Source organism: Gymnoscopelus braueri, assembly GCF_963280865.1.
Source record: "Gymnoscopelus braueri genome assembly, chromosome: 10".
Classification (NCBI taxonomy): domain Eukaryota; kingdom Metazoa; phylum Chordata; class Actinopteri; order Myctophiformes; family Myctophidae; genus Gymnoscopelus; species Gymnoscopelus braueri.
Window position 1 is genome coordinate 12171554 of NC_137611.1, and position 27538 is coordinate 12199091.

The window sequence follows — 27538 nt, forward strand, 5'->3', positions numbered from 1 at the left end:
ATGGTGGGCCTGAGGAACCGCTCCACGTGGGCACCGCTGCTCCTGAAGGCCTCCTGCATCAAGTCCTGTGCCAACGGCTGCTCCCTGGGCATCACCGCACACCTGACCTACGCCAACGCTGACACCGAGTCTGTAGAAGGCGAGTTATACGCTTCACATTCACCGACTTAAAGTGATATTTCACTCTCAAACATGTTTGTGGTCATTTTTCACGTCTGCTCAGGCTTTTGTGAGACTTGTTTTTCTCACAAAAGCTCTTTTCATTTATTTGTAGCATTCTTTTCAAATATAGTGAAAACAGCAGATCTGCAAGTTCGATGCAACGTGTTGTGAGATTGTACTGTAGCTATTTTCACTAAGTATGTTTAAAAGTACACATCTGACTGAGCAACTTTCATTTGTAGTTGAGTAATATTTGACCAGGAATATCTATACTTTTACTCAAGTACTGGGGTTGAGCACTTTGTAGAAGCCATTCTACAAAGCCATTCTGTTTGTTTGTTAGTTTTTGTTTGATTGGTTATTATTATGATTATTAGGTGTTATTAGTTTTAGTTGGTTTATTAGTTTATTGTTTGTGGGGGGGGCACACCTCTCCTTATCTGGGACAGGTGATCGAGGAAGGCTATGCTATGCACCTGGGTGGACAAAATGATTTTTTTTTTTACCAGAGCCAGAGAATGCCAGAGCTGTTTTGTACTGTCTATGTTCACGTTTTTTGGATCAGTAACTGTGTGTGTGTGTGTGTGTGTGTGTGTGTGTGTGTGTGTGTGTGTGTGTGTGTGTGTGTGTGTGTGTGTGTGTGTGTGTGTGTGTGTGTGTGTGTGTGTGTGTGTGTGTGTGTGTGTGTGTGTGTGTGTGTGTGTGTGTGTGTGTGTGTGTGTTTTCCAGGTGTGTTTGTGTACCCTCTGGGTGAAAGGGAGGTGGTGGTGGGCTTTGAGGCCATCATCGCGGGCAGGCTGGTGGGAGTACAGATCCAGAGCCGGGGGAAGCTGGAGGACTGCTGTCTGGACTGCTGCCCAGGATCGGGGCTCGACGGCCAGTGTGGGAGCAGCCGCGAGTGGGGCTGCTGCGGGAGCTCCAACTTAGACATGCAGTGCACAAACGGTGAGGGGAAATGCTCTTGTCTGCGACTTTATGCAAGATTTTCTGGGAACTCTGCTTGCTCTGCCACAGACAGACAGACAGACAGCAGGGGTTAGTGAAGGAGAAAAAGTCCAGCAGAGGCACCGGAGAACTGATGAGGTTGTACATACAGTACAATACATTTAACAGTGCAGAGCTCTGCTGGCATTTGAGCTATTAATTACACAGGGATGCTTCTCCAATCTCCACAGGGTTTGATTTACTGGGGGGAATGGGAGGGTGGTGGAAATGCCTCTGCTTTTGATATCCAACTCTGGTCATTCATTTTTACTACTCGAGAACGATGCAAGGCAAGGCAATTAGTACATTTCAACCACAAGACAATTCAATGTGCTTTACACAAATAAAGAAAATAAGTTTTATGTTAACATACTCTGGAACGATGCAAGTCAGGAACGATAATAAATAAAGTACATCAATCACACGATTGAACCCTGCTTCCCTGTTTCTATGCAAAGGAGACATAAGAATCATGTGCTGTATGTGTTGAATTCTTCAGCGTTGCCAATGCCCCCGGCAGAGCTCCAGAACCACACACTGCTCTGGAACCTATAGTAGCCTCCAATAAATCACTCAGATAATCATGGTGCAGTAATGAGACTAATCTATTTATGGAGTCTGTGAGAAGTCATCAGTGCTCCTCAGTCACCAGAATAGATAGATAGATAGATAGATAGATACATTATTACTACAACTACTATGTGTAATGGAAGCAACAACAAAAACACATTGAACGACTTCAATCTCAACATCTCTAGGGATAGAGGTATATTTCACTTTCAAATAAAATAAACATTAAAAACATTAAAATGTCCTACTAATGCATGAGGGCGGGGCTCTGAGTTTTTCATTACTTTTTTCATTTATGTTTTATATATATTTTTTATGTTTTATTTTATTTGAAAGTGAAATAGCTAATAGATTTAGATTTTTATAATCAACAAAATGTATTATGATCAACCACTTAATAACTATTTTACTGTAAGTCGTACAACGGTGCCGCGCAAAAATACTGAAAATGTATGAATTTGATCGGCTGCACCCTCCATGCAGGGCATCTCATCTTGGACGAAGACCTGGAGAGAACGACGTTCATCGTGGGCACGGGGGTGATCGGTCCCATGGACATCGTGTCGGTTGTCATCAGCACCACGCTGGAGCTGCCCACGCTGGACAACGGAGCCATCCACATCGTCTACCCCCCGCTGCTCACCCCCATCGTCACCGGACGCATGACGCCAAGCAAGGCCGACAACGGGGGGAAGTCTGAGGGGACCGGGTGGGCTGCACAGATATCATTATAGCTGTATATACGTTTCTTTATATAGTTATATATAAATAAACCTCCATATTATCTCCATATATATTTATTTTTTTCGTACATTAATGCCCTGCTTGATCATACTACTGTGTCACAGAAAAGCATCAAAAGTATCAGGTATCGAGCTTAGATCTGCTACTTTTGCTATTTTTGAATTTTAATCCTTAAAGTAAAAGTTTGGACATATGAGGTTTCCACCCGACAGAGACGATATATAGGCCTGTCACAATTACTACATTATCACCTAATCACAATTATTTGAGATAATCACAATTCAAATCGTCCGAATTGTTTCCATGTTGAAAAAATGTCATACATTTTCCCAAAATAGCAGAAATAACGTGTAGATTAGGGGGCACGGTGGCGCAGTCGGTAGCGCTGTCGCGTCACAGCTAGAAGGTCCTGGGTTCGATTCCTGCCGGGGACGCTGTGGGTGCTGGGGGCGTGTCTTCTCCTCCGCGTCATCAGCGCCCATACCCTAGGTGGGGTTGGCGAAAGGGCCTACTCTGTGTGGAGTTTGCATGTTCTCCCCGTGTCTCTCAGGGTAGTTAATACCCTCACAAAAACATGCAGTAATCCTGGTTGCTATACCGCCTCCCCCATGACAGCCGGGGCGCCTGATGGAGGAGAAGGGAACTGGTTGGAATAACGTGTTCCTTCCACGCGCTACGTCCAACCGGGGAAACTCCCCCCTGTCAGGTGACAAGAAGGTCAGTTGACTCTCATGCATTGAAGGAGGCATGAGCTCGGCCCTGGCCTCCCTAGGCTGGTGAGGGGAGTGTAGCGCCCAGGGTCACTTAGAAAAATTGGCACCGGGTGAAAAATAAGGGTTACAAAATCGTGGGATAAAAATTATTTAAAAAAATAAAAATAAATAACGTGTAGATTGTCTATTCCCGCTATTTTGTTTAAATATTTTGAAAGTGTAAAATTATTAAATATATATAATGTATTTGTCATACCTGCCCTGTGCAGCTTTGGTTGCAAAGCCTAAAAGGCAAACAGATGTAATTTTGTATTCATACTGTGCCAAAGTTCAATGCCAAAAATGACAATTAAACCGTTAATCGCAATTATTAGTACGAAAATGTATCGTAAAATGTAATGATTATACACAGCGATGTAATTGTTTTAAACAAACACTTGAATGTAAATTTGTTTAAAAAGTTTGAAATTATTTAAAGCTGCAATCCGTAAATGTTACGTTTTACCCCCGTAAATTAATGCCCTACTTTTATCGTACAAGAGTGTCACACAACAAAAGTAGCGAGTAGAAAATAGCTGATCTACAAGCTCACACGGCTTTGCATCGCGACGCGTTGTGAGCTTGTAGATCAGCCATTTTAGCTATTTCTAAGCTATTTTGAAAGTGAAAGTGGTCTGTGCTGTGGGCTTCATGAATATTGAACCAATTAAAACGTATTAACAAGAGCTTGTGACTAAATAACTACATTGGATCCATTGGAACCAGGGCAGGAATTTCACGGAGGCCATGAATGCCATGACTGCTGTAGCCCCTCAGTTTGGCCTTTTGCCCCTCAAAAAATGATATACCCTGAGGCCACAAGAGGCCTTGATGCCAATACATTATTTTTATTAAATAAACAGCTTATTTATTTACTTATTTCACTGATAGTTATAACGTGATTTATTGAACATTTTATAAATAAAATACAATTTTCGTGGACAAAATCATTTGATGGCCTTCCTCCCCTGGCATTTGGCCTTTGTGCCCTCGACAAATGTACAATACCAAAAGGCCAAGTGGTCTTGACCCTAAGGACATTGCAGCGTTCCGTACCAGAGTACGCATCAATCGGACCCCAGACTACCTCCCCAGGCGTTCCCGGGTACGGTTCGGCGTTCCGTGCGGTACGCAGTTTCACACTAATCGCAACATCTGGCAAGTGGACTCGGTACCATAGTCTGAATCGGGCCTAAAAGGAGGAAATTCCAGGCCTGACGGGTTCTTCTTTTCCATTTCCTGCACGTCACTTCATGCCACGATGTGAGCTTGTACATCTGCAAACAAATTTAACACAAATCTTCTCTTTTGGCGGGTCCCTGGCACAAAACCTTTTCAGATGGGGGTCCGTGGTCAAATCTATATCAATTTGGGGGTCCTTGGCAAGAAAACGTTTGAGAACTACTGATTTAGAAGGCATATATTGTAGAATAGGCCTCAGGTCTTAATGGATTAATGACATAATAATAATCTCTCCGTGGTTCTTTGTCCGTAGACAAACCAGTTGTTTTGGTGCCACGTCCGGCAAGCAGGAGCGGGCACTGGGCTCCGAGCAGCAGCAGTGTGTTCATGCCATCTTCACCAGCCCGCCTGCCAACCTGGCACCCTATGAACTCAACTTCCAGCTGCTGGTCAGAGGAGCCTGCCTGCTGGCCGGTATGACCCGTCTTCTCAATGTTCTCTAGCACTAAAGCCTCGTTGTCTCCGCCAGGCCGAAAGGCATGGCCGAGACTACGTTTTGCACCCTGTCCGTCCGTCCGTCTGTGTGTCCTAGGCCAAGGAAGAAATGCCACCCTTTCACGCAAATATTGTACTTTTACTCCACTACAATCATTTGCCGATCTTGTAGAAGTAGTATTTTCAAAAGATTTTTATACATTATTTACATTTGAAAACTTGTGAAATGGGACAGTCTACTGTACATAATGAGTACTTTCTACTTTTGGTACTTTAAGTAAATTTTTATACCAATACTGTTGTACTTTTACTCAAGTACATTTTGAATTCCGGACTTTTACTTGTAACAGAGTACTTCTACAGTATGTTGCAGTATTGATACTTTTACTTAAGTAAAACATTTGAGTACTTTTTCCACCACTGTCATCTGTTAGGCCTGGAGAGTCCCACTCATGCTCTGAGGGCGGATGCAGACCCCAGCGCCCAGAGCGCCTCTGCCACTTACATCACCCTGGCACAGGAGCACCCTTATGACCGACACATCGAGGTCATTCTGCACCTGAGCGGTGAGTCACTCCTAAAAATACAACCAGTGGTGGAAGATGTACTAAGATTTTAGTTGTACTTAAAGGTAGGGTAGGTGATTTTCTTTGGTTAAAATCAGTGTTAAATAGCACTATATTCTTATAGTACTATAGTATTACTATAGAGCTCTTCATTAAACTGAAAATGCATTTTCAGGTCGGGACACCAATTTTATCCAATCAGGATAGAGATTAAACAATTGAAGTGGAAGTGATGACACAAAGATATGAGCAGACAAAATTGAAACTGGAACACTATAAAAAATGAAACTGATAAATGGGTACTCTCTCCTGAGACATCAAGAACTGCCAGCCAGCTAATTGTTGCTGTGGGAACCAACGCACGCGCGCAAAGTACCGACGAACTGGCCAGATGTGTGGAGAACCGGCATGACTGGAAGCAACGATGGAGGGCTCGTCTGAGGACGACCTAGAGAGAGAGAGAGAGAGAGTGTCCTGATTGGCTGACATTTTTTCACCTACGTGAAAATGTATTTTCTGTTTATTAAAGAGCTGGAGAAACAGGGAATCCTCTGTTACTGAACAAACACTCTATAGCAATGATTACTATCAGAATATAGTGCTTTAACCTTTTAACAAAAAAACTTTAGTTTTAACCAAAAAATACCACTAAACCTACCTTTTAGTAAAAGTAGCAATAACTCAATATAAAAATATAATACGATCTTACAATTAAAAGGCCTGTTTGTATGTTGTTTTGCTGTTTCCCCCAAAACGTGATTTGCCTTCTACAAACTTGACAGAAGCTCACAGCCCATTGGTTATCCTGGAGAGGGGCCGGCTCTCCTTCAGCCAATACGAACAGCAGATCTCTTCACGCCGTGATTTCATTCGCTGCGTCCGCAAAGACTGTGATCCTGAGAAAAAGGTCAGTGGATAAGTGGTGGGAATTGTCTTTATTTTCAGTGACTCTGGTCATTTAGTTCCTGTTCACTGAAAAGATTATAAAACGTGATGATTGGCTCATCGTTCACCGCTTAGCGCTTCCGGTTCCGCCCTCCTCTCGTCCAATGGCAAAAGAGGAACGTCTCTCTTCAGCCAGTCAAAATGCTGCATTTGACTGAACCTTGCGTCACCAGGCTTTCCACACAACGATTATTTTTGAGGAAGTTACTGAGTTCGTTCCCATTCACCCAAAAGAATGAATCACTTTGAACGAATCGCTCGCGAACGTCACAACAGTGGACCCTGTTTTTGTCTGTTTTTGTTTTTTCCCCCACTGCCCTGTCTTTAAACATTACTGACAACCTTTGTCCTATGCAGTGGTTGACAGTAACAAAGTACATTTACTTGTAAATTGACATGACGGTGACAGCCCTAGTTATGCACAGAGCCTATAGATTGTGTGTTGCTTGGCAGTGTGAGTTTGTGAGGAAGCGGCACCATAAGGACATTCTGAGCGGGCCGGTGCTGATGCTGAACTTCTGTCCAGATGTGTTGTGTGAGCCTGCAGAGCTGCACCGAGCCACCAGGGAACTGCTGTTCATCATCGACCGCAGTGGCAGCATGAGTGGCACCAACATCCAGCGCATAAAGGTGACTTAGTTACATGAGTGGCACCAACATCCAGTGCATAAAGGTGACTTAGTTACATGAGTGGCACCAACATCCAGTGCATAAAGGTAAATAACTTAGTTACATGAGTGGCACCAACATCCAGCGCATAAAGGTGACTTAGTTACATGAGTGGCACCAACATCCAGCGCATAAAGGTGACTTAGTTACATGAGTGGCACCAACATCCAGCTCACAAAGGTGACTTAGTTATATGAGTGGCACCAACATCACACATAAAGGTGACTAAAGCTGGACTCGGGGGGACACCAGCCTACTGCAGATAGGGAGCGAATGTCGGGCATGATTATCCTCCAGTGTGAACTGTTCAAAGATTGAAATATTTGAAAATAAATTGTGTCTGTGAGTTTTATAAACATTATTAACCAATGAAAAGTATTAACAAGTATGACTAAATACTGTAATAACTACATTGGATCGATTGGAACACAGGTTCTTTTTTTTCCCATTTCCTGAAAAGTAACAGTTTTTCCACCCTAACCCAGCGATATGAATGTATCCATATGCTGTGTCTTTCAGGAGGGCATGGTGGTAGCCCTGAAGAGCCTGCCGCCTGGCACCATGCTGAACATCGTAGGCTTTGGAACCACCGTCAAGACGCTGTTCACCAGCAGCAAGCTCCTCACTGACGTGAGTTCCCTTCTGTCACCTGTCTCAGTGCTTCTTAAACCTATTCATGTCAAGGACCCCCAAATGAAGTATTAAGTATTTGGCTGCAGACCCCCCATCTGAATTTTTTTTGTGTCAGGGACCTCCCCCCCCCCACACATACAAGATTTGTCTCCAAAATAAGCACATTTTTTTCAAGACTTTAAATAGTTTAAATCTACAAGCTCACTGCGCGTCGCAATGTGACGCGCTGTGAGCTTGTAAATCAGCTATTTTCAAATGATTAAAGTGTTGGGTTAAAGTGGTTGAACAGATTGTTTTGCTATATCAACGAATTTTGATGGGGACCCCCTGGAACCCCCTCAAGGACACCCTGTCTCCATTCCATTTGTACACTCTCCGAGTTACAGACCCGTAAGGGTTTGATTTTGGAGGCTATCTACTGCTTGGTTAACATGCGTGAAAGGTCACCATATGGTCGGTTTAACATGATGTGCTAAAGTAGTGTTTGTCCTCCTGGCAGAGCCCACGTCTGGCTTAACCCATTCAATCTGGGAACGCATCTGTGTCACTTTACATTTCTTTGGCAATTAAGAAATAGCAGATGTACAAGCTGATGAGCTTGTAGATCTGCTATTTCTGGAGGGAAAAAAACGTTAAAATGTGTGCAAATCTTTGAATATATATATACCTGTTTAACTCAAGTCTTTGCACTAAAGCTTCGCTTTAAAAAAAAATCCATGATTTTTCAAAAACAATAGCCAAATAAATCTAAAATGACCCAGATGCGTTCCCGGTCTTAATGGGTTAAACCTGATCCTCCGCTGCTGCTAAGGCAACGCAGGGAGCTGACCTGCTGGCAGGGCTGGACAGTAACTAAGTACATTTACTCCACCAGCCTTGATTCATTTTCCTGATCCAATGTTCCAATATGTAACTAATTGTAAATAGGAGGCCAGGGTAAAACTATATAATAAATCAATTTTGTATTTAAACTCCAAAACAACTCTGTGAAATCACAGAGTTCATCTCTCTGAAAGGTCTACTAATGGTGCTGCTTATAAGTGATTGTTTTTAATATAATGGGCTATTGCTCTTCTTAAGTTTGACTTCCTATTTACTTCAATTAAACCACTTGAAGTGCAGTCGCAACTCAGGTCTGTTTTACTAAGGCTTGGGGGCTTTAAGTGGTTGATTTAAAAAAAAATATATATATATATTAAAATATTGGATTAGGAATGCAACAAAAACAAACAATGAAGATCTCCATGAATTCAAGGCTTCATGGGGTAATTAATTGATGAAAATTAAAATTATTATTTTTTGGGGGGGGGGGGGGGGGGGGTGAACTATCCCTTTAACACACCATGTGGAACTATGGTGGCCTTTCATGCATTTTCACCAATTAGAAAGCCCCCCCCCCCCCCCCCCCCATCGAGGATGTTTTCGATCTACCAAAACAAACTAAATATACCAAAATGCAACTATATATTATGTACCCAAGTAAAAGTGCTCAAACCTTTCCAAAAATGGCAGATGTACAACACCATCGATCATCTCGATGCGTTGTGAGCTTGTAGATCAGATATTTTATATATATAAATAAATAAATCAGTTACTATATCATAGTAACTAAAGTTTCAATTGTTTGTAGTGTAAAAAGAGGGAGAGTAAAAAGTAAAATATTTACCTCTGTGGTGAAGTATGAAGTATTGAAAAATGGAAATACTCAAGTAAAGTAAAAATACTACATTTTGTTTACTTAAGTACAGTACTTGATGCAGTGCTGTACATTTACTTAAGTACAGTCCCCCCCCCCCTCCTGTCAAGCCGTGTGATTGGCTGGTGCTTCAAGGCAGGTGCTAACATAATGAGTTTACTCTTTGCTTATAGATGGGAGAGAGAGGCTAATTAAATTCTTGCCAGGACATCTGATATCAATAATGTACACCATGATATTTACACAGCCAATGACATACAGTCATTGGACGGTTGATTCACTTATTAAGCGCCACTCACACTGAGCACACAGTGATAACTATGGCGGTAATCAAGTCGCCGTCCACGCCGAAGAACGATAAAGTTCTGTAAACAGTGCATCTGCGCAGTGTACAGTAGCTGTATCAGGATATACAGTAGCCCACACGGAGGGAGAGAGGGGAAGAGAGAGAGATCTCCTCCTCCGTGGGGCTGAAAGACGGGATATAATTATGGATAATCTGACTGATTATTGATGAATTGATTAATGATATTGATTATAAGTAGGCAAGCCTACCTGAGGTAATGCCAGCCAGCGTTGGCTATTCATAATCGTCTCCTAACCTCCGTTAACAACCCATTAAAACCGGGAAAGGATCTGTGTCATTTTAGATTTTATATATATATATATATATATATATATATATATATATAGCAACATAGGTTTTTCAGAAAACTCTTAGGATTTTAGAGCAGTGGTTTAGAACAGTGATTCTCAAAAATAGCAGATCTACAAGCTCGCAGCTTTTTTTTAGGGAAAAGAATCTCCACGGCCAAATACATATCATTTTGGGGGTCCTCCTCGCCATGAAAAAGTTTGAGAACTACTGATTTAGAAGGCATTTGTAGAATCGGCCACAGGTCTTAATGGGTTCATAACAAAACTGCATCCCCCCCTTCCCATGGATTTTGAATGGTTGTCATTATGTTTCTAGCGTTCATAAAATTGCGCTGAAAGTGATCCAAACGATATCGTCCACGACAATAGTTCAGTCAGATAACTCACGAATTTTGAACCAATATTTTATTATGAATGTGAATACAAGTGTGTATATAATAATTTATCTTGGCGTTCGGCTCTGCAAATATTTTTCTCCCTGCTCGGCACAATCATACAGACATCATTAACCATTAAGAGCAGGGAGATAGATATACATACATAACCCCCCATGGGGAACAGAACCAATAGCAGAGCCCACTGGTGGTGCTGGGGTGGTGGTGGGAGTAACAGTTGCATTCCAACAACTAGGGGTACAAATGACAGCAGAGAATGAACGAAGACTGAGGTGAGCTTAAATAACCCGCTGATTGGTCAGCTGATTGTCACGTCAGCTCTGACGTAAGACTGCGTAATAGTATTGTAATAACTCTGTATGCACCCGCATAGCCGCAGTATGTAACCTCTCGAGTATATGCTGCCTGAACTAACTCGCAGGCTACGTCTCATTTGTCGTTATAGTTGTGGCGTGCACGTTGTCATCCATTTCACTGGAACGATTTTTAAAACGACATATTTATAGTTCTATTGCGATGGTTATCGTGCTTGCTGTGAATGGCCCTTTAGACCGGTTTTACAGGCTGCTCTCACTCTCTCTCTTACTCACTCTCTCACTCACACACACACACGCACACACACACACACACACACACACACACACACACACACACACACACACACACACACACACACACACACACACACACACACACACACACACACACACACACACACACAGGTGACTCTGGCTCAGGCGTGCGAGTACATCCAGAAGATGCGGGCCGACATGCGGGGCACCAACCTGTTGGGTGCGCTGTCGTGGGTGTACCAGCAGGGGGGGCAGCGGTCCTGCCCGCGCCAGGTGTTCATCGTGACGGACGGCAGTGTCGGCAACGTGGGCAAGGTGCTGGAGCTGGTCCGCAGGAACACATGCACTGCCAGGTACCAGCCATTTATCTACAATTCACCATTTAGGCATTTAGCTGCTAAATGGCTACATTTAAAATGCTACATTTAAGCAGACGCTCTTATCCAGAGCGACAATAAGGTGATCACATACAGTACACAGAATGCATAGACAATAAGATCCCAGGTAAACCAAGAATCAGTCTAAACCAGGGGTCTTCAACGTTTTCAAGCCAAGGACCCCCCTAGCCGAGAGAGAGATGAAGCAGGGACCCCCTCTCTATATTTTATAAAATTGTGTTTCAGATAAACATTTGCTGCTCTTTTTTTCCCTCTACACACCTGTAACTCTTTGCCAAAAATAGCCGATCTACAAGCTCACAACGCCTCGCAGCGCGAGGCGTTGTGAGCTTGTAGATCTGCTATTTTTGGCCAAAGTTCTCCTCAGAAAAGGAATACTAGGGTTCAAGTGGTTAATGTAAAAAAAAAAAATCATATCACACAAAGATTATGGGGACCTCCTGTAGTAACTCTGAGGACCCCCTAGGGGTCCCGGACCCCCTGTTTGAGACCCCTGGTCTAAACAATATGCTATCAAAAAAAGCAATCTGTACAAATGCTATCCAGACCACCTGAAACTATAGCATGTTTCAGTTTTCTTTTTAAATATATTTTTTTATTGGATATAGTACAGTGAAGATTGACAGGTAACGGGGGGAGAGAGAGGCGGGGGAGTGACAAACAGCAAAGGTACACCGGGCTTGGGAATCGAACCTGCGACTCGCTGTAATCATGCTGCATTGGAGCCTATAATGTGGTATGCGCCTTAACGGCGACGGCGCCCCCAAACCTATAGCATCTGTTTAAGTAACATGCTATCTAAAGGACATTCTTGTGATAAAGAAAACAAACCTAAATTACTGTACAAAAACATGAGAACGTGTTTGTATGCCAGCCATATCTTGAGAGAGAGAGCGCAAGAGAACTGAGAGAGAGAGACAGAGAGAGAGAGAGAGAGAGATGTATTGGGGGGGGGGGGGTAGAAAGAGAGAGATGTATTGCTGAGCCACACCCAGTAATCTTGCTAAGTGGTCTGTGCGTGTGTGTGTATGTGTGTGTGTGTGTGTGTGTGTGTGTGTGTGTGTCCACCTCTGGTCTCACTACGCAGTCAGTCAGTCAGTCAGTCCCTCTACAACACCCCCCCTGGGCATCGCTCAATAACTACATTTATGCCTCATTAGTATTCTCCTGTTGGACCGCCTGGGCGGTGGTGGAAAAAGTACTCAAAATGTTTTACTTAAGTAAAAGTACCAATACTGCAATGCAGAAGTACTCCGTTACAAGTAAAAGTGCGGAATTCCAAATTTACTTGAGTAAAAGTACAAAAGTATTGGCATCAAAATGTACTTAAAGTACCAAAAGTAAGAGTACTAAGATATTTGAAAATAGCCGATCTACAAGCTCACAACGCGTCGCATCGCGACGCGTTGTGAGCTTGTAGATCTGCTATTTTCAAATAGCCTATGTATAAAATAGGGCTAAAGTGGTTAATGTATGTTTTATAATCATTTATATCTGAAAAGTAACTAGTAACTCAAGTTTTCAAATAATTGTAGTGGAGTAAAATTACAATATTTGCCTCTGAGATGTAGTGGAGTAGAAGTAAAAGTATTGGAAATTGGAAATACTCAAGTAAAATACAAATACCTCAAAATTGTACTTAAGTACAGTACTTAAGTAAATGTACTTAGTTACTTTCCACCACTGCGCCTGGGTCTGTCACAGCAGCACGGCCATGACCATGGCTGCTGTGACAGACCACCACCATCATCATCATCATCATCGTCATGCTGCTGCTGCTGCGTTCACACTGGTACTGTAGCTACAGGCTACCATACACTTTCAATGGAAGTGAGCGACATGAAGATGCAAAGCTATACAGGCAAAAAAGCTATAGAGGGACCACCCTGCACCCAAGCATTTTCAATGAGTCTGTCACCCGCATGCTTTCTTCAAACTCTCAATTAGCCAAATGGCTTCTGATCGCTGTCGCTCTGTCACAAATAACAGTTCTGTTCCAGAGAGAGAGAGAGAGGCAGCATATATTACGCCATTACGGTTTACAGCCCTATAAATATTTATGTCCTGATTGTGTGCGAAAATATCTGACGGTTTAAATTAACATGTGCATGACGTTTGAATAAAGATACGGGCAGAAACATCCATATGCCAAGTAGCACACAGTATCAACGGGCACATAAAAAAAACTGTGACAGACTTTGAGTGAACTGACTGAAGATGGCTCTTATAATTTAAGGAGCGCTTCACCCCGTTTTCAACCGTATCTTCATAATTGGTCCTTGATGATGCTCATTATAAGATGGCACCATTTCTGTCTACTCAATCTGTAGTCTCATTGGTGGGTTGTGGACAGTTCAGAAACCTGCCTGCCATTTTTTGAGTGTAGCCTACATCGTACACCTGAATACTTTTCCAGATGTTTTGGTGTATGAAAACCCGAATGTTAGATTAATTTCCAGATGTTTTGGTGTATGAAAACCTGAATGTTAAGTTTATTTCCAGCTGTTTTGGTGTATGAAAACCTGAATGTTAAATTAATTTCCAGCTGCTTTGGTGTGCATCGTAAACCTGAATGTTCAAATACCTCTCCAGATGTGTTGGTGTATGTCAGTGGTTTTCAACCAGTGGTCCTTGGGGGGGGGGGGGGGGGGGCGGGTACCAGGGGGTCCCCAGCAAAATGAGTTAACATAGCGTCACAATCATTTTAACCACTTAGCTTTGGCTGCCGCGCTATGAGCTTGTAGATCTGCTATTTTTGAAAAATCTTTAAAATGTGTGCAAATCTTTGAGTATATATATTTTTTAAAGCACATTTTTAATTCAAATCTTTGCTTCTGGGGGGTCCCTGGCACAAAAAAAAATCTGATGGGGGTCCGCGGCCAAATGTATATCAATTTAGGGGTCCTTGGCATGAAAAAGGTTGAAAACCACTGGTGTATGTAAACCTGAATGTTCAAATACCTCTCCAGATGTGTTGGTGTATGTAAGCCTGAATGTTACATACTGTACCTTTCCAGATGTTTTGGTCTGGGCTTGGGGCCCAGAGCATGCCGGAGGCTCCTGCAGGGCGTGGCCAAGCTGACAGGAGGGACCACGGAGTTCCTGGAGGATGAGGAGAGACTCCAGCCCAAGGTTAGACACATGACTGTACTGCCATCTAGTGGACAAAATTTTAACTGCAGATCAAGTACAAAATTAAGGGGATATAAGCTCTGTTATACAGTATGTTCTTTGGGGCTATAGGTTTTGTTTTCAATCCATGAAAAGCCTATTAGCAGTATTTATATATATATATTATACATTCTATTTATCAAAATATTATATCAAACTAAATATAATGAAGGTCACTCTCAATTTCAGTTAATCAAGTCCCTGAAAAAAGCCTTTGAACCCGTGTTGACCGACGTGCGCATTGACTGGTACCTGCCGGACAACATGGAGGCTCTCCTCTCACCCAATGAGATTCCTCCTCTCTATCCAGGGAATCGCCTGATTGGCTACTGCACTTTGTATGATATGTCTATTTTTAAAGGCAAAAACACTGAGGTATAACAAATGCTCTCTGAAATTCGCTGTGTGTGTGTGTGTGTGTGTGTGTGTGTGTGTGTGTGTGTGTGTGTGCGTGTGCGTGCGCATGCCTGTTTAAGAATGGATGTATTCTTCTATCCATGTGTTCAACCAGACTCCTTTGTGGGGATGTCACAATCATAACTTTTTTGTTGACGATTAATTGTCATACAAATCATTGATTAATGATTTAATTGTGTTTTTGGCATTGCATGTTTGAACATATGGAAATAAAACTAACATTTCTGTTTGTGTAAAATGCACAGGACAGATATAATGCATAACTGTAATATTATACAAAGAAAGTATTGACAATGACTGGCCTCAATGGTCAAAATGAACTATGTCTGCTATTTTGAAACCGATGTTATACAGATTAATGCAAAACGATTGTCTATTATGCAAAAGCAAATGCGATTATCTCAAGTAATTGTGATAGGGCGATTGTGTAATAATCATGACAGGCCTCTTGCTTTGCTCTAGGCTGGTGGTGGGCGGGGCTTTAAGGCCACACACCGCGGCTCCACGGGCTCCGTGTTCGGCCTGTCCAATGACGAGCTGTCGCCTCCTCCTCCTGCCTCAGACCTCCTGGCCTCCATGACGCCTGCTGCCGAGGGGGGAGGAGGAGGAGGAGGAGGAGGAGGAGCGGACCTGGAGGAGGCCTTGAGGGAGATCTCCAGGGAAATCTCCTCAGAGTTCTCCTGCGCCAAAGACACCGACACCACCACCGGCAGCCCAGGTCTGACGACTGTCGCTGACACCTGGTGGTCAGCGGTTGAATGTCACGCCTTGCTCAAAAGGTCACATTTTGACCCATTAAGACCTGAGGCTTATAAAAAAAAGAAATCTTCTAAATCCTAACAGTTTTATGAAAAAACTTATGTTGTTACAGTGGTGTGTTCAAAACCTTTTCATGTCAAGGACCCCCAAAATTATATGTATTTGGCCGCGGACCCCCATCTCAAAATGTTTTGTTCCAGGGACCCCCAGAAGCAAAGATTTTAGTAAAAAGTGTTATATAAAATATATATATTCAAAGATTTGCACAAATGTCAGATATACAAGCTCGGTGCCGCGCTATGAGCTTGGATATCTGCTATTTTTGAATAGCCAAAGAAATCTAAAATGACACCAATGCTTTCCTGGTCTTAATGGGTTAAGACCTGAGGCCGATTCTACAAAATGTCTTCTAAATCCTAACAGTTTTCTGAAAAAAACTATGTTGCTATAATATAAGTGGTTCTCAAACTTTTTCATGTATTTGGCCGCGGACCCCCCCCCCCCCCCCGCCATCTCAAAACATGTTGTTCCAGGTACCCCCAGAAGCAAAGATTTGAGTTAAACATGTTCACTTAAAAAAATTATATATTCATTGATTTGCACAGATTTTAACGATTTTTCAAAACTGCTCATACAAGCTCATAGCGCGTCAGCTTGTATATCTGCTATTTTATGAATAGCCAAAAGAATCTAAAATGACACAGATGCGTTCCCAGGTTTTAATGGGTTAAACTAGAAAGATTACAAACTCTAACATCCGTTGGCAACAATTATGCTGTGTGTGTGTGTGTGTGTGTGTGTGTGTGTGTGTGTGTGTGTGTGTGTGTGTGTGTGTGTGTGTTAATCTGCTATCAAAATGAACACTGGTGTGTGCAGGTTTGGAGCTGGACTGGTCCAGTGACGTGAGGAAGAGGATCCAGCGGAGCTCCTACATCCAGGAGCAGTACGTTCTGACCCGCTGCTCCGTCAGCAGTGAGCGCAGTCTCCTCCACACGCACAGCTCCTCCACCTCCGAGGCCACAGGTACTGTAGGCCGTTTTGGCCATAGTACATTATGTTGATTATTGGTACAGTTCATTGTCACTTTCTCTGTAGAGCCTGTAATATAAACAGGAAGAATCCTAACCCAGTTTAGTAGGCCTATAAGCAGTATTATGTATTATTTCTTTCTGTCAGACCATAGAATAATATGTTATAAACCACCCAGCCAAGTTATAATGATAAAATATAGTAGTATATAAAAGTATATAAAAATTGGTTTCAAAGTCATGACAAATAAGCAGTTTTTCTGCTGATGAGCACTGAAGGCAATGAAAAAAGTATTATAGCCAAATATTAGCAATGCACTAGGGCAGGGGTCTTCAACCTTTTCAGGCCAGGGACCCCCAAACTGATGGGGAGATGGAGCAGGGACCCCCTACCTCGTAGGGTAGGGGGGGCTACCACATATATTGTATATTTATGTATACAATTGTGTTTTATATTGCCTGCTCCTATACGCACCTGCCCCAGTAGGTGTGCAAAATAAAAATTCGCTACAAAATATGTATAAACATACCATGTTATTGTGCATTGTGTCTCCATTTATCTGTTTGCTATGGATTCATGTAGCCTGGTAAACCCTCCCTCCGGAAATCTCATTTGTAATTTATTTCAGGAGTGAGTCTGGCATGATCGCCCATTCTGCAATTTTGGCTGTGGGCTCGAGTTGGGCGGGAGTAATACCGTTGACTGACAACCCCTTCAGCCAATCAGCTGTTTCCCACTTCAGCCAGTGCATTTTTACCACTTCCAGACTAATGTGACGCAACGGGACTTTTGAGACGGCCATGCCCAAAATAGGTTGCCTTATTCGGATACATGCGTGTCACTGCCCGCCCCTGCCGGTTCTCTAAATTTTTATTTTTAAATAGGCTCTGTCATGATTAATTGACCACGTATATGAAGTTAAACAACAAAATTCTATCCAAGCGATATCTTATAAGTAAATTCCGTGCCTCAAAATAGAAGTTTGAGAGCTTTTTGAAGTAAAAAAACAGCAGAGAAAATAGCGCACAGAAAAGATGGCTGCCGTTCGTGTTTTGTCGGCTGCATTCAGGCTGCATTCGGTGCCATTCGGGCTCACTCGCCACCTGATTGGCCAATTTTCGCTGTCAATCACAGAACGATGAGCGACGACGCTCATAGGCTCGGTTTTTTGGTAATGCGCTAGAAACGCCCATACAAGCCTTCAGGCCAGACTCCTTCCTGAAATCAAATGGAAATGAGATTTTCCGGAGGGAGGGTTTACCAGGCTAGGATTCATGTTATGTTTAAAGACAATTTGACATTTTGGGGGAATTTTTTTTTGTTTTTGTTTTGTTTTTTTAAACAAAAATATTGTTTAATCAAACAACAATTTTGCGGACCCCCTGCAGTACCTCCGCGGACCCCCTAGGGGTCGCGGACCCCCTGTTGAAGACCTCTGCACTAGGGTATAGCGTCAGAAGACTGGTGTACCTTGGCAGAAGACTGGTGTAGTTAGGAATTATGCCATATTATGCCATCATTTCAGTGACATCACTGAAACGCACCTGAGTGTGTCATCAGGTTAGGTGTTTAGCCCCGCCCAGAAAAACTGCTCTAAGCAGGAAATGCCCAAAACAGGGCATTTCCCGTTTACGGGCTCTTTAACTAACCGATTGACTGCCAGAATTATTTCAGATTTTTTGCTGTTTTCTGCCAGAGATTTTTCATTGAAAAAACAAAAAGTACTCAGGAGCCGAGATACAGAATTTTTTAGTTTCAAGTTAACAAGGAAGTGGATAGGAGTCTAGATCATATCTCCTTGGTCTTTGGGTCAAATTTTTTTTTTCCTTTCCTAAAAACGCATATATGCGTTCTTGGCAAGCAAGTGATGGATTCTAAAGAACGCATATATGCGTTATTGGCAGGCAATGTTAAGTTATTTGTCATATCTACCATGTGCAATTGTTTATTCACAAAGCCTAAAAGGCAACACACTGTCAAAAAGTGACCAATGTCAATAACACAATTATAAATCCTTAATCATAATTATTTGAATGACAATGAATCGGCACGTGGAATGTTGTGACGGTGACAGGCCTGGCCGCAGGCAGCAGCAGCAGCAGCATGCCCTTCCACTCGGAGCCCCTTCACGCCGCCCCCTCCTGCCCCGGGGTCCTGCTGCGGGACACGGGCTCCCTGCCTCAGGGCCTGGAGAGAGTGGCCCCCCCTCTGCAGCACAGGTCCTCCCTGTCCCGATGGGCCGACTCCTCCTGGCAGCAGAACCCCTCCACCGAAAGCACAGATGACGGGGCTAAGAAGGTTCATTGCTTGCTCATCATTTTTTTATAAGACGTTAAAGACCGTTTGTTTTTCAAACTCTTTCATGTCAAGGATCCCCAAATTGATATATATTTGGCCCCCATCTGAAAGTATTTTGTTCCAGGGACCCCCACAAGAGATACTTTTCAGTTTGTGTTTAGCCCTAGTATAGGATTAAAGTTGTTGAATTGATTTTTATGCAATATTAACTACTTTTGCTGGGGACCCGCCTGGGACCCCCACAAGGACTCCTGGGGGTCCCCGAATGCCACTTTGAGAACCACCGATGCTAAGAGGTCTCAACATAATTTTAAGATGATTTAAAGACCTTTTTCTCCATACAGTGAGAGTGAATGGAATCACTTTGGATTTCTCGCCCACAGAGCGCAGAAGCAACAGATAATAAAGATGATCAATAGCATCTGGAATTGCCTGGGTAGCTATGCAATAAAAGAGGGTTGGGGGCGGGGCGCAGAGGATTGCCACACCCACACGGGGCTCCTTCTGTGGAACTCGCTGAAGGAGTGAGTCCAATTACAGACATGACATCTGACCTCTTCACACTTCTCTTCACTTTTCCTGATCTTTCCCTGTTAAGTCTTCCCCTCCCCCCCCATTGTCGTGCCTGATTTGCCAGGTGTGAAATGTCGGCCAATTCGCACCTGTCACCATTTCACACCTGGTAAATGCCCCCCTTTCTCTGTGACTAGGCTTGGACTATGATGTTCCACTGAACTAAAACTATGACGAAAAATGTTCGTCGACTACCTTTTTTCACTGACGAAAACTAACTAAGCTACGATGACTAAAACTCAGACTAAATATACTGAGAACTTCGTCAACAAATAAAAAATACACTAAAATGTTAGGGAGGGACTAATGGAGAAGAGATCCAGTAGAACTAAGACAAGTCATTTTGTGTTTGGTTGCGCTCGGGTGTTGCACTCTGAAAATAGCAGATCTACAAGCTCACAAGGCGTCGCGCTGCGACACGTTGTGAACTTGTAGATCGGCTATTTTCAGCATGCAACCAAGTGTAAAATCAGCCATTACGACGCCATCAAGGCACCGCCACAATACATTTTAGTCGACTAAACCAAATGTAAATTTAGTCGACCATAATCTTATGATATGTAGTCGACTAAAACTAGACAAAAACTGAAACATTTCAGATGACTAAAATATGACTAAAACTAAATGGAATTTTATTCAAAAGACTATGACTAAATCAAAAATGGCAACACTGCTGTGGAACAGCTGTGTAGCTACGCGAGACTAGTGTGTACACAGCCTTTGTCTTTTAAACACAGTGTTTTTGTCCGCGCAGAATGGCCGCCTGTGCGGTGGCGAGGAGTCTCGTAGGAGACAGAGGACGCTGGCTCGTTCCACCATGGCGGCGCGGAGCTTCTCCTCTCCTCAGGGGGAGCTGGACATGCATCGTCTGCGGAGGGCGCTAGAGAGGGTCTCCTTTGACCAGACCTTGGGGGGGAGGCTGGAGGAGAGTGACGGGGAGACGCAGCCCGTCTCAAGAGGAGCGCTGTCCCGCAGGAGTCTCACCGACTCCAGTAAGTTATACTGCATCCATTCATCCTTCATATTTTTTGGAACATTTTAACGACACAAATCTTGTATGGGGGTCTCTGGCACAAACGCTTTTCAGAAATACATATCAGTTTGGGGGTCCTTGACATGGAAATGTTTAAGAACCCCTGATCTATGTCTAGTCTCATGCACGTATACCTGTGTTCTCTTTAACATGATTCTTTAATGTTTGATTTTTGACTGGGGTAACCAGTCCTACATTTAGCGGTTTCTTCAAAATGTGGGCGTTTCGCTGGACTTTTTGATGATTGGTTCGCTATCGCTTCCCTAGTTCCCATTCTCTGGAGGGACGGCCACAGCGCTCCTCAAAGCGGACACAGGCGGCTTTCGCTGGCCGGTGCTTGTAGATCTACGCTACAAGAGTCTGCCCTTCGCTCCCTGGTCGGCCTGTGCACGAAAACCCGCCTCCCATGGAGGTTGAGGAACCGCCCTGTTTTCAGACTGTTATCACAATCATAATTTACATTTATGTCATTTGTTCTTCTTTCTCCCTGTTCTCCCACTCCCTGCCCCCATCCTTTTTCTTCTTCTCCCTTTCTGGAAAACAACAAAATGATGGAGAACCACGCAAAAAAATTATAATAATAATAATGATTTACCCACTTCTTCACACCTGTAAATCTGTGACGTGACCATAAAGTTGATTGTTATCTATTGATCCATGTGTGTCTGAACCCCTCCTCAGATGGGCTGCTGTTCCCAGCCTCCCCTCTGGACTGGGACAGTTTCACGGACCCCCAGTACCTGTTCACCGCTGCACCCCCCGACCCTCCTCCGGGCCACTGCCGCGCCCTCATCCACGGCCTGCTGGGAGGCAGGCCTCTGTCCTGGGACGTCACCGTTGACCTGGGACACCTCTGGACCCCTGAAGGTCAGGGAGGAGGAGGAGGAGGAGGAGGAGGAGGAGAAGAAGGAGAAGAAGGAGGTGGTGGTGGAGGAGAGCCCTGGGAAGAGATCATTCACCAGCTCACCGCCCGCTCCGTCATCAGAGACTTTGAGAAGATGGCGGAGAAGGAGAACGATATCGAACACGGTGAGTGTTGCAGGATTCGACTTGACGAAACTGTGACCTGATTGTCTAGCTCCAGGGGTTCCCAAACTTTTTCAGAAGTCAATTCAATAACAGCCCTGTTCCAAACATAGTCAAAATAGTCAATCTAAAAGCTCACAACGTACGATGCAACAGGTTGTGAGCTTGTAGATGGACTATTTTCACTATTTGTGTATATTTTAGAGCATTTCTGGAATGTTTTTTAAATATCAGACTTTATTTTAATATCAGAAAATCTTTTGAAAATAATAATCATATTTTACATACAAACGCGTCTGTGACCCAATGCTCGGGAACCCCAGATCTAGCTATTAACCACAGCGCCTCATGCTGTTCTGGTGCATAATGCACGGTGGTTCTTTTCCCATGCAGGCCCGGCTAAGCGGTTCCGCATGAAGGCCATCCAGACCAGTAAGAGTTGTAACATCATCTGCATGTACACTGCCTTCAAGGCCACCGGGGGCAGCAACAACCCCAGCAAAGACCTGCCCGACGGCAGCGGCGAAATCAAAGCCACAGGTGTGTGTGTGTGTGTGTGTGTGTGTGTGTGTGTGTGTGTGTCAACATCACACAAACATGGTGGTCCACAAAGTTACATGCTGTGAAAATTATAAAGCATTTGTGTGTGCGCGTGTGTGTGTGTGTGTGTGTGTGTGTGTGTGTGTGTGTGTAGGGGTGCGTTTGGGGAACAGGCGGAGCTCTCAGTCAGGCAGCAGGAGACAGAGGGCCTACTCTGTTGGTCTGGGTCGCCGGCGCTCCAGTAAAGACAGCGAAGAGACAGAGGACCTCTGGAACTCCACAGGTATCGACAGTACCACCACCACGTGCCATGCATTTCATATTATTCATAACACAAAAAAAGTCATATAACACAATACTTGGCACAGATATTGTAACATAACTTTTTTGCTTTTTGAAATATGTAACATGTTACCTTTTCAAAGTAACATCCCCAACAACACAGATTATGCATCATTATTGCGTTGTTGCCTTTTTGCATCTCTCAGACAGGGATGACACTCCGGCCTCGCCCTGTAGCCTCACGTCTTGGGATTCCAGTAAGTGCTGCTCCTCCATTGCTCAGAAAAAAACAAGAAAAAAATTATAGTCATAATTTATACCAGCTATACCAACTGTAGTTTTAAATAACACATGCAACTCCTTTGAACACTGTTTCAGAGACAGCTCATTTCATTCTTATTAATCCATTTTTTCCCCCTTCCAACTTTACAATCTGTAGTTCAGTTATTTGGCCACCAGATGGCATCCTGGCCTTTGATGGCATCCTGGCTTTTTGTTTTAGCATTGATTAAGCCAAATATATTTCAATTTGGCGGTCCTTGGCATGAAAAGGTTTGAGAAGCACTGACCTACACTGTATGTGTGCCAGTGTTCATTTTGACAGCAAATTCTTATTTAGTTTAGTCATCTTTTGAATAAAATGTCATTTAGTTTTAGTCATATTTAGTCATCTTAAAAGTTTTAGATTTAGTCTAGTTTTAGTCGACTAAATATCATAAGATTTTAGTCAACTAGATTTTAGTTACAATTTTGTAGTTGAAAATAGCAGATCTACAAGCTCACAACGCGTAACATTTTGGTCTAGTTTTTATTTAAAAAAAAAGGTAGTCGACGAACATTTTTGGTCATAGTTCACCCTGATATGTACAGTACAACCCTCCTGTCAGATTCAGGGGGGGGCGTCTACCCTGCCACCAGCCCCTCTGCCATGTCTACTGGTCCCTCCACACGCTCCCAGCGCTCAGTGGAGAGCCGCTCCATGGAGAGCTTCTTCAGCTCCAGGTGGCGCTCTCACACACACACGCACGCACGCACGCACACACACACGAAAACGAACTGTTATTATACTTTTAAAATATCCATTAGTTTATTTCGTTTTCTTTCAATTTGGTGTATGATTTCAGTTTAGTCTCGGTTTTAGTTTTTCAGGTATTAAAGGAAAGCCTTGATTTATAGAAGCTTAAAAATGGAGATTTAAAGGTAGGGTAAGTGATATTATTATTATTATTATTATTATTATTATTATTATTGTTAAAAAGGTTAAAGTACTATATTCTGATAGTAATCATTGCTACAGAGCGTTTGTTCGGTCACAGGAGTCTCTCCAGCTCTTTAGTAAACAGAATATAGTACATTTTAAGGTAGGTGACAAAATTTAAGCCAATCAGGAGAGAGCATTGAAAATGCATTTTCTGTTTAATAAAGAGCTGGAGAGACATGGGAGACTCCTTTTACTGAACAAACACTCTATAGCAATGAGTATCAGAATATAGAGCTATTTAACACTTATTTTAACCAAAGTAAATCACTTAGGCCTACCCTACCTTTAAAGAATGTATGATATGATCAGATATGATGTAAACAAATATATATATATTTTACATGCAATTCTGTGTCATTGTAGTAAGTTTTGCATTGTTCATTTTAGTTTTTATTTTTAAGATTTTGTTTTTGTTTTCGTTTCAGTTAACGGCAGCATTTTTCTCAGTTTAAGTTTTAGATAACTACAGTACTGTGCTATGAATAACTTGCGTGTTATTCATATCCATGTGTCTCTCTGTACTTCCAGGTTCCCTCTGGGCAGACTGAGGTCTTCCATCTCATCAGGGAAACAGGTTCCTCTGAAGTCTCACTGTCTGTCTGCAGAGACGGACAAACAGGCCGACACAGAGGCGCCGGACTACCTGCCTCTAGTGAGACACACACACACACACACACACACACACACACCTCATGTATTTTTGTACCACACCATTGTACGACAAAGTATACAATATGCATTTGATGTATTACCTCGTGTTTACCTTGCTTACTGTAAATCGCTCTGGATTAACCCATTCAATCCGGGAACATCTGTGTCATTTTAAGATTTCTTTAGCTATTCAAAAATAGCAGATATACAAGCTCATAGCGCAGCACTGAGTGCCGCACTATGAGCTTGTATATCTGCTATTTTATTTATTTTTGAAAATGTGTGTAAATCTTTGAATATATATATACACTTTTACCTCAAATCTTTGCTTCTGGGGGTCCCTGGAACAACATATTTTGAGATGCGGATCCGCGGACAAATACATATCATTTTGGGGGCCCTTGAAATGAAAGAAGTTTGAGAACCACTGATATTATAGCAACATAAGTTTATTTAAAACATTTTAACCGTCGTTTTTGATTTAGAAGACATTTGTATGTCCCCAGAAGCAAAGATTTGAGTTAAAAAAATTGCTTTAAAGAAATATATTCAAAGATGTGCACAAAAAAAAACAGATCTAGCCGAGTTACGAGCTTGTATATCAGATTTTTTTTAATGTCCATTAGCCAAAGTATAAAATGATGGTTTAAGTGGTTACACGGATGCGTTCCCGGTCTTAATGGATTAAACCCATTGAGACCTGAAACCGATTCTACATGTCTCCTAAATCTCAACAGTTTTCTGAAAAACTTGTGTTTCTATATCAGTGGTGCTCAATCTTTTTCATGTCAAGGACCCCCAAAATTATATGTATTTGGCCGCGGACCCCTATCAAAATATTTTGTTCCAGGGACCCCCAGAAGCAAAGATTTTAGTTAAAAATGTTCGCTTTAAAAAAACATATATTCAAAGATTTGCACACATTTTTCACGATCTTTCAAAAATAGCAGATCTACAAGCTCGTAGCGCGGCACTCGGTGCCGCGCTATGAGCTTGTATATCTGCTATTTTTGAATAGCCCAAAGTGTAAAACAATGCTTTTTAACTCAAATCTAAAAATGACACAGTTCCAGGTCTTAATGGGTTAAGAGCGTACTGCTAAATGCCCAAATTGTAAATGGTAGGAGAGCATATGCCGTCTGGTCTCCTTCAGGTGCATCTGCAGCTGGCGTCGGGAGCCTTCCTGCTGACCCAGAGCTACTCGGAGCGCATCCAGATCCCTCTGGACCGCCTGAGGAGGGCGTCGCCCTACAGCCTCCACCGCAGCAGCCTCAGCCCGCCGTTCCGGTGCACCTCCCCCAACGCCCCTCCCCCCTCTGTCCCGCCCGGCGCCGCCGCCGCCGGCAAACCCCGCGCCGGTACATCGTCATCATCACCCAATCAGAACGTGTCCTCCCCTTCATCCTCCTCCTCCCTTGTCGTCAGACCCGCCCCCCCCCCCTCGATTCCTCCTTTCCACCACACCCCGGAGGACACGCCCCTGACTCTGGACCCCAGCAGGGGGTCGTCTCGCCGCCGGGGGGGCCGAGGGGGTCCCGCCCCCGCCTTGTCCCCCGCCGTCACCTCGCCCTCGGACCTCCTCAGCTCCGAGGAGGGCTCCCCGGAGCTGACGGCCGGCGGACGCGGCCAGGCGGACAGCGGCCGCGGCTCGGAGACGGACGTCTGCGAGGCGGGCTCTCCGGTGGACGCGGCCGTGGCAGAGTTCCAGGCAAGGTTATTATAGTTAACTATAAGACTAAACCAAGTGACTACAACTTAAAATTGAAAAAGTATTTAGTTAACCCATTGAGACCTGAAGCCGATTCTACATGTCTCCTAAATCCCAACAGTTTTCTGAAAAACGTATGTTTCTATATCAGTGGTGCTCAATCTTTTTCATGTCAAGGACCCCCAAAATGATACGTATTTGGCCGTGGACCCCCATCTCAAAATATGTTGTTCCAGGGACCCCCAGAAGCAAAGATTTGAGTTAAAAATGTTCGCTTTAAAATATATATATATTCAAAGATTTGCACACATTTTCACGAATTTTCAAAAATAGCAGATCTACAAGCTCGTAGCGCGGCACTCGGTGCCGCGCTATGAGCTTGTATATCTGCTATTTTTGAATAGCCTAAAGTGTAAAATAATGCTTTTTAGCTCAAATCTAAAAATGACACAGTTCCAGGTCTTAATGGGTTAAATGAAATAAACATGAAAATTAGGCTTTACTAAAAAAGAAATATCTGAAAAGGTGTTGTGTGCTTAGAAAACCTAAAAACTAAATCAAATAATACACAAAATGTCCTTAATTTTTGTCTTTGTCAATTTATTTCATACTGAATAAGCCTAGTATTTTGGCTTCATATTAAATCTATCTTCCATTTGTTTCTACTGTGCCAGCTTTAACACAACGTTTTTTCTGACATTTTTGACTCTCACCCCCCTGATAAGTATTATAAAAACAACAAATCAAAAAAACAACACTAAAACTATGCATTTTTCACAAAAGGAAAACTAAACAGCAACCCTACTTTTAAAAATGAATTAAAACGAACTGAAATTGAAAACAAATGAAAATGAAAAACGAACAAAAAAAACTCTAATACTCATTTGGTTCCAGGGGAGTGGCGGGCCGGCCCAAGGGGACCTGGAGGGCTCCAGCTGGGCCACGGCCGTGGCTCTGGCCTGGCTGGAGCACCGCTGCGCCGGATACTTCATGGAGTGGGAGCTGGTGGCGGCCAAGGCCGACTTCTGGCTGCGCGGCCAGGAGCTGCCGGAGGGAGTGGACCTGGCCGGGCTGAAGGGAGCCGCCAGGCAGCTGTTCCTGCTGCTCCGCCACTGGGACGAGAACATCAAGCTTAACATGCTGTGTTACAACCCCAACAACATGTAACACCAACGCGCAACTTATAGAGGCCGTAAACAGGAAGTACCCTAACCCAGTATGAGTAGGCCTATAAGCAGTATTATGTATAACTTTTTTTGTCAGACCACAGTATAATATGTTATAAACCACCCGGGCCAAATTAGAACGATTTCAAATTGTGTATATAAAAACTGGTTTCAAAGTCATGAGAAAGAAGCTGTAGTTTTTCT

At 43.3% G+C, this 27538-nt stretch overlaps 1 protein-coding gene across 1 annotated transcript; it reads left to right on the top strand.

The window, feature by feature from the left end:
* vwa5b2 (von Willebrand factor A domain containing 5B2) lies at positions 1-27335 on the top strand (the record flags this gene model as incomplete). The annotated part of the gene is made up of 24 exons (XM_080439707.1): positions 1-139; positions 892-1107; positions 2200-2425; positions 4708-4868; positions 5324-5455; positions 6238-6362; positions 6854-7030; positions 7589-7699; positions 11173-11375; positions 14438-14552; positions 14781-14966; positions 15471-15726; positions 16644-16795; positions 18918-19094; positions 20422-20659; positions 21382-21729; positions 22120-22266; positions 22421-22549; positions 22755-22805; positions 23436-23550; positions 24338-24461; positions 25614-25825; positions 25886-26168; positions 27063-27335. 24 exons carry the CDS (start codon positions 1-3, stop codon positions 27333-27335), a joined length of 4296 nt encoding a protein of 1431 aa, XP_080295833.1.
* Positions 27336-27538: the final 203 nt, after the last annotated feature.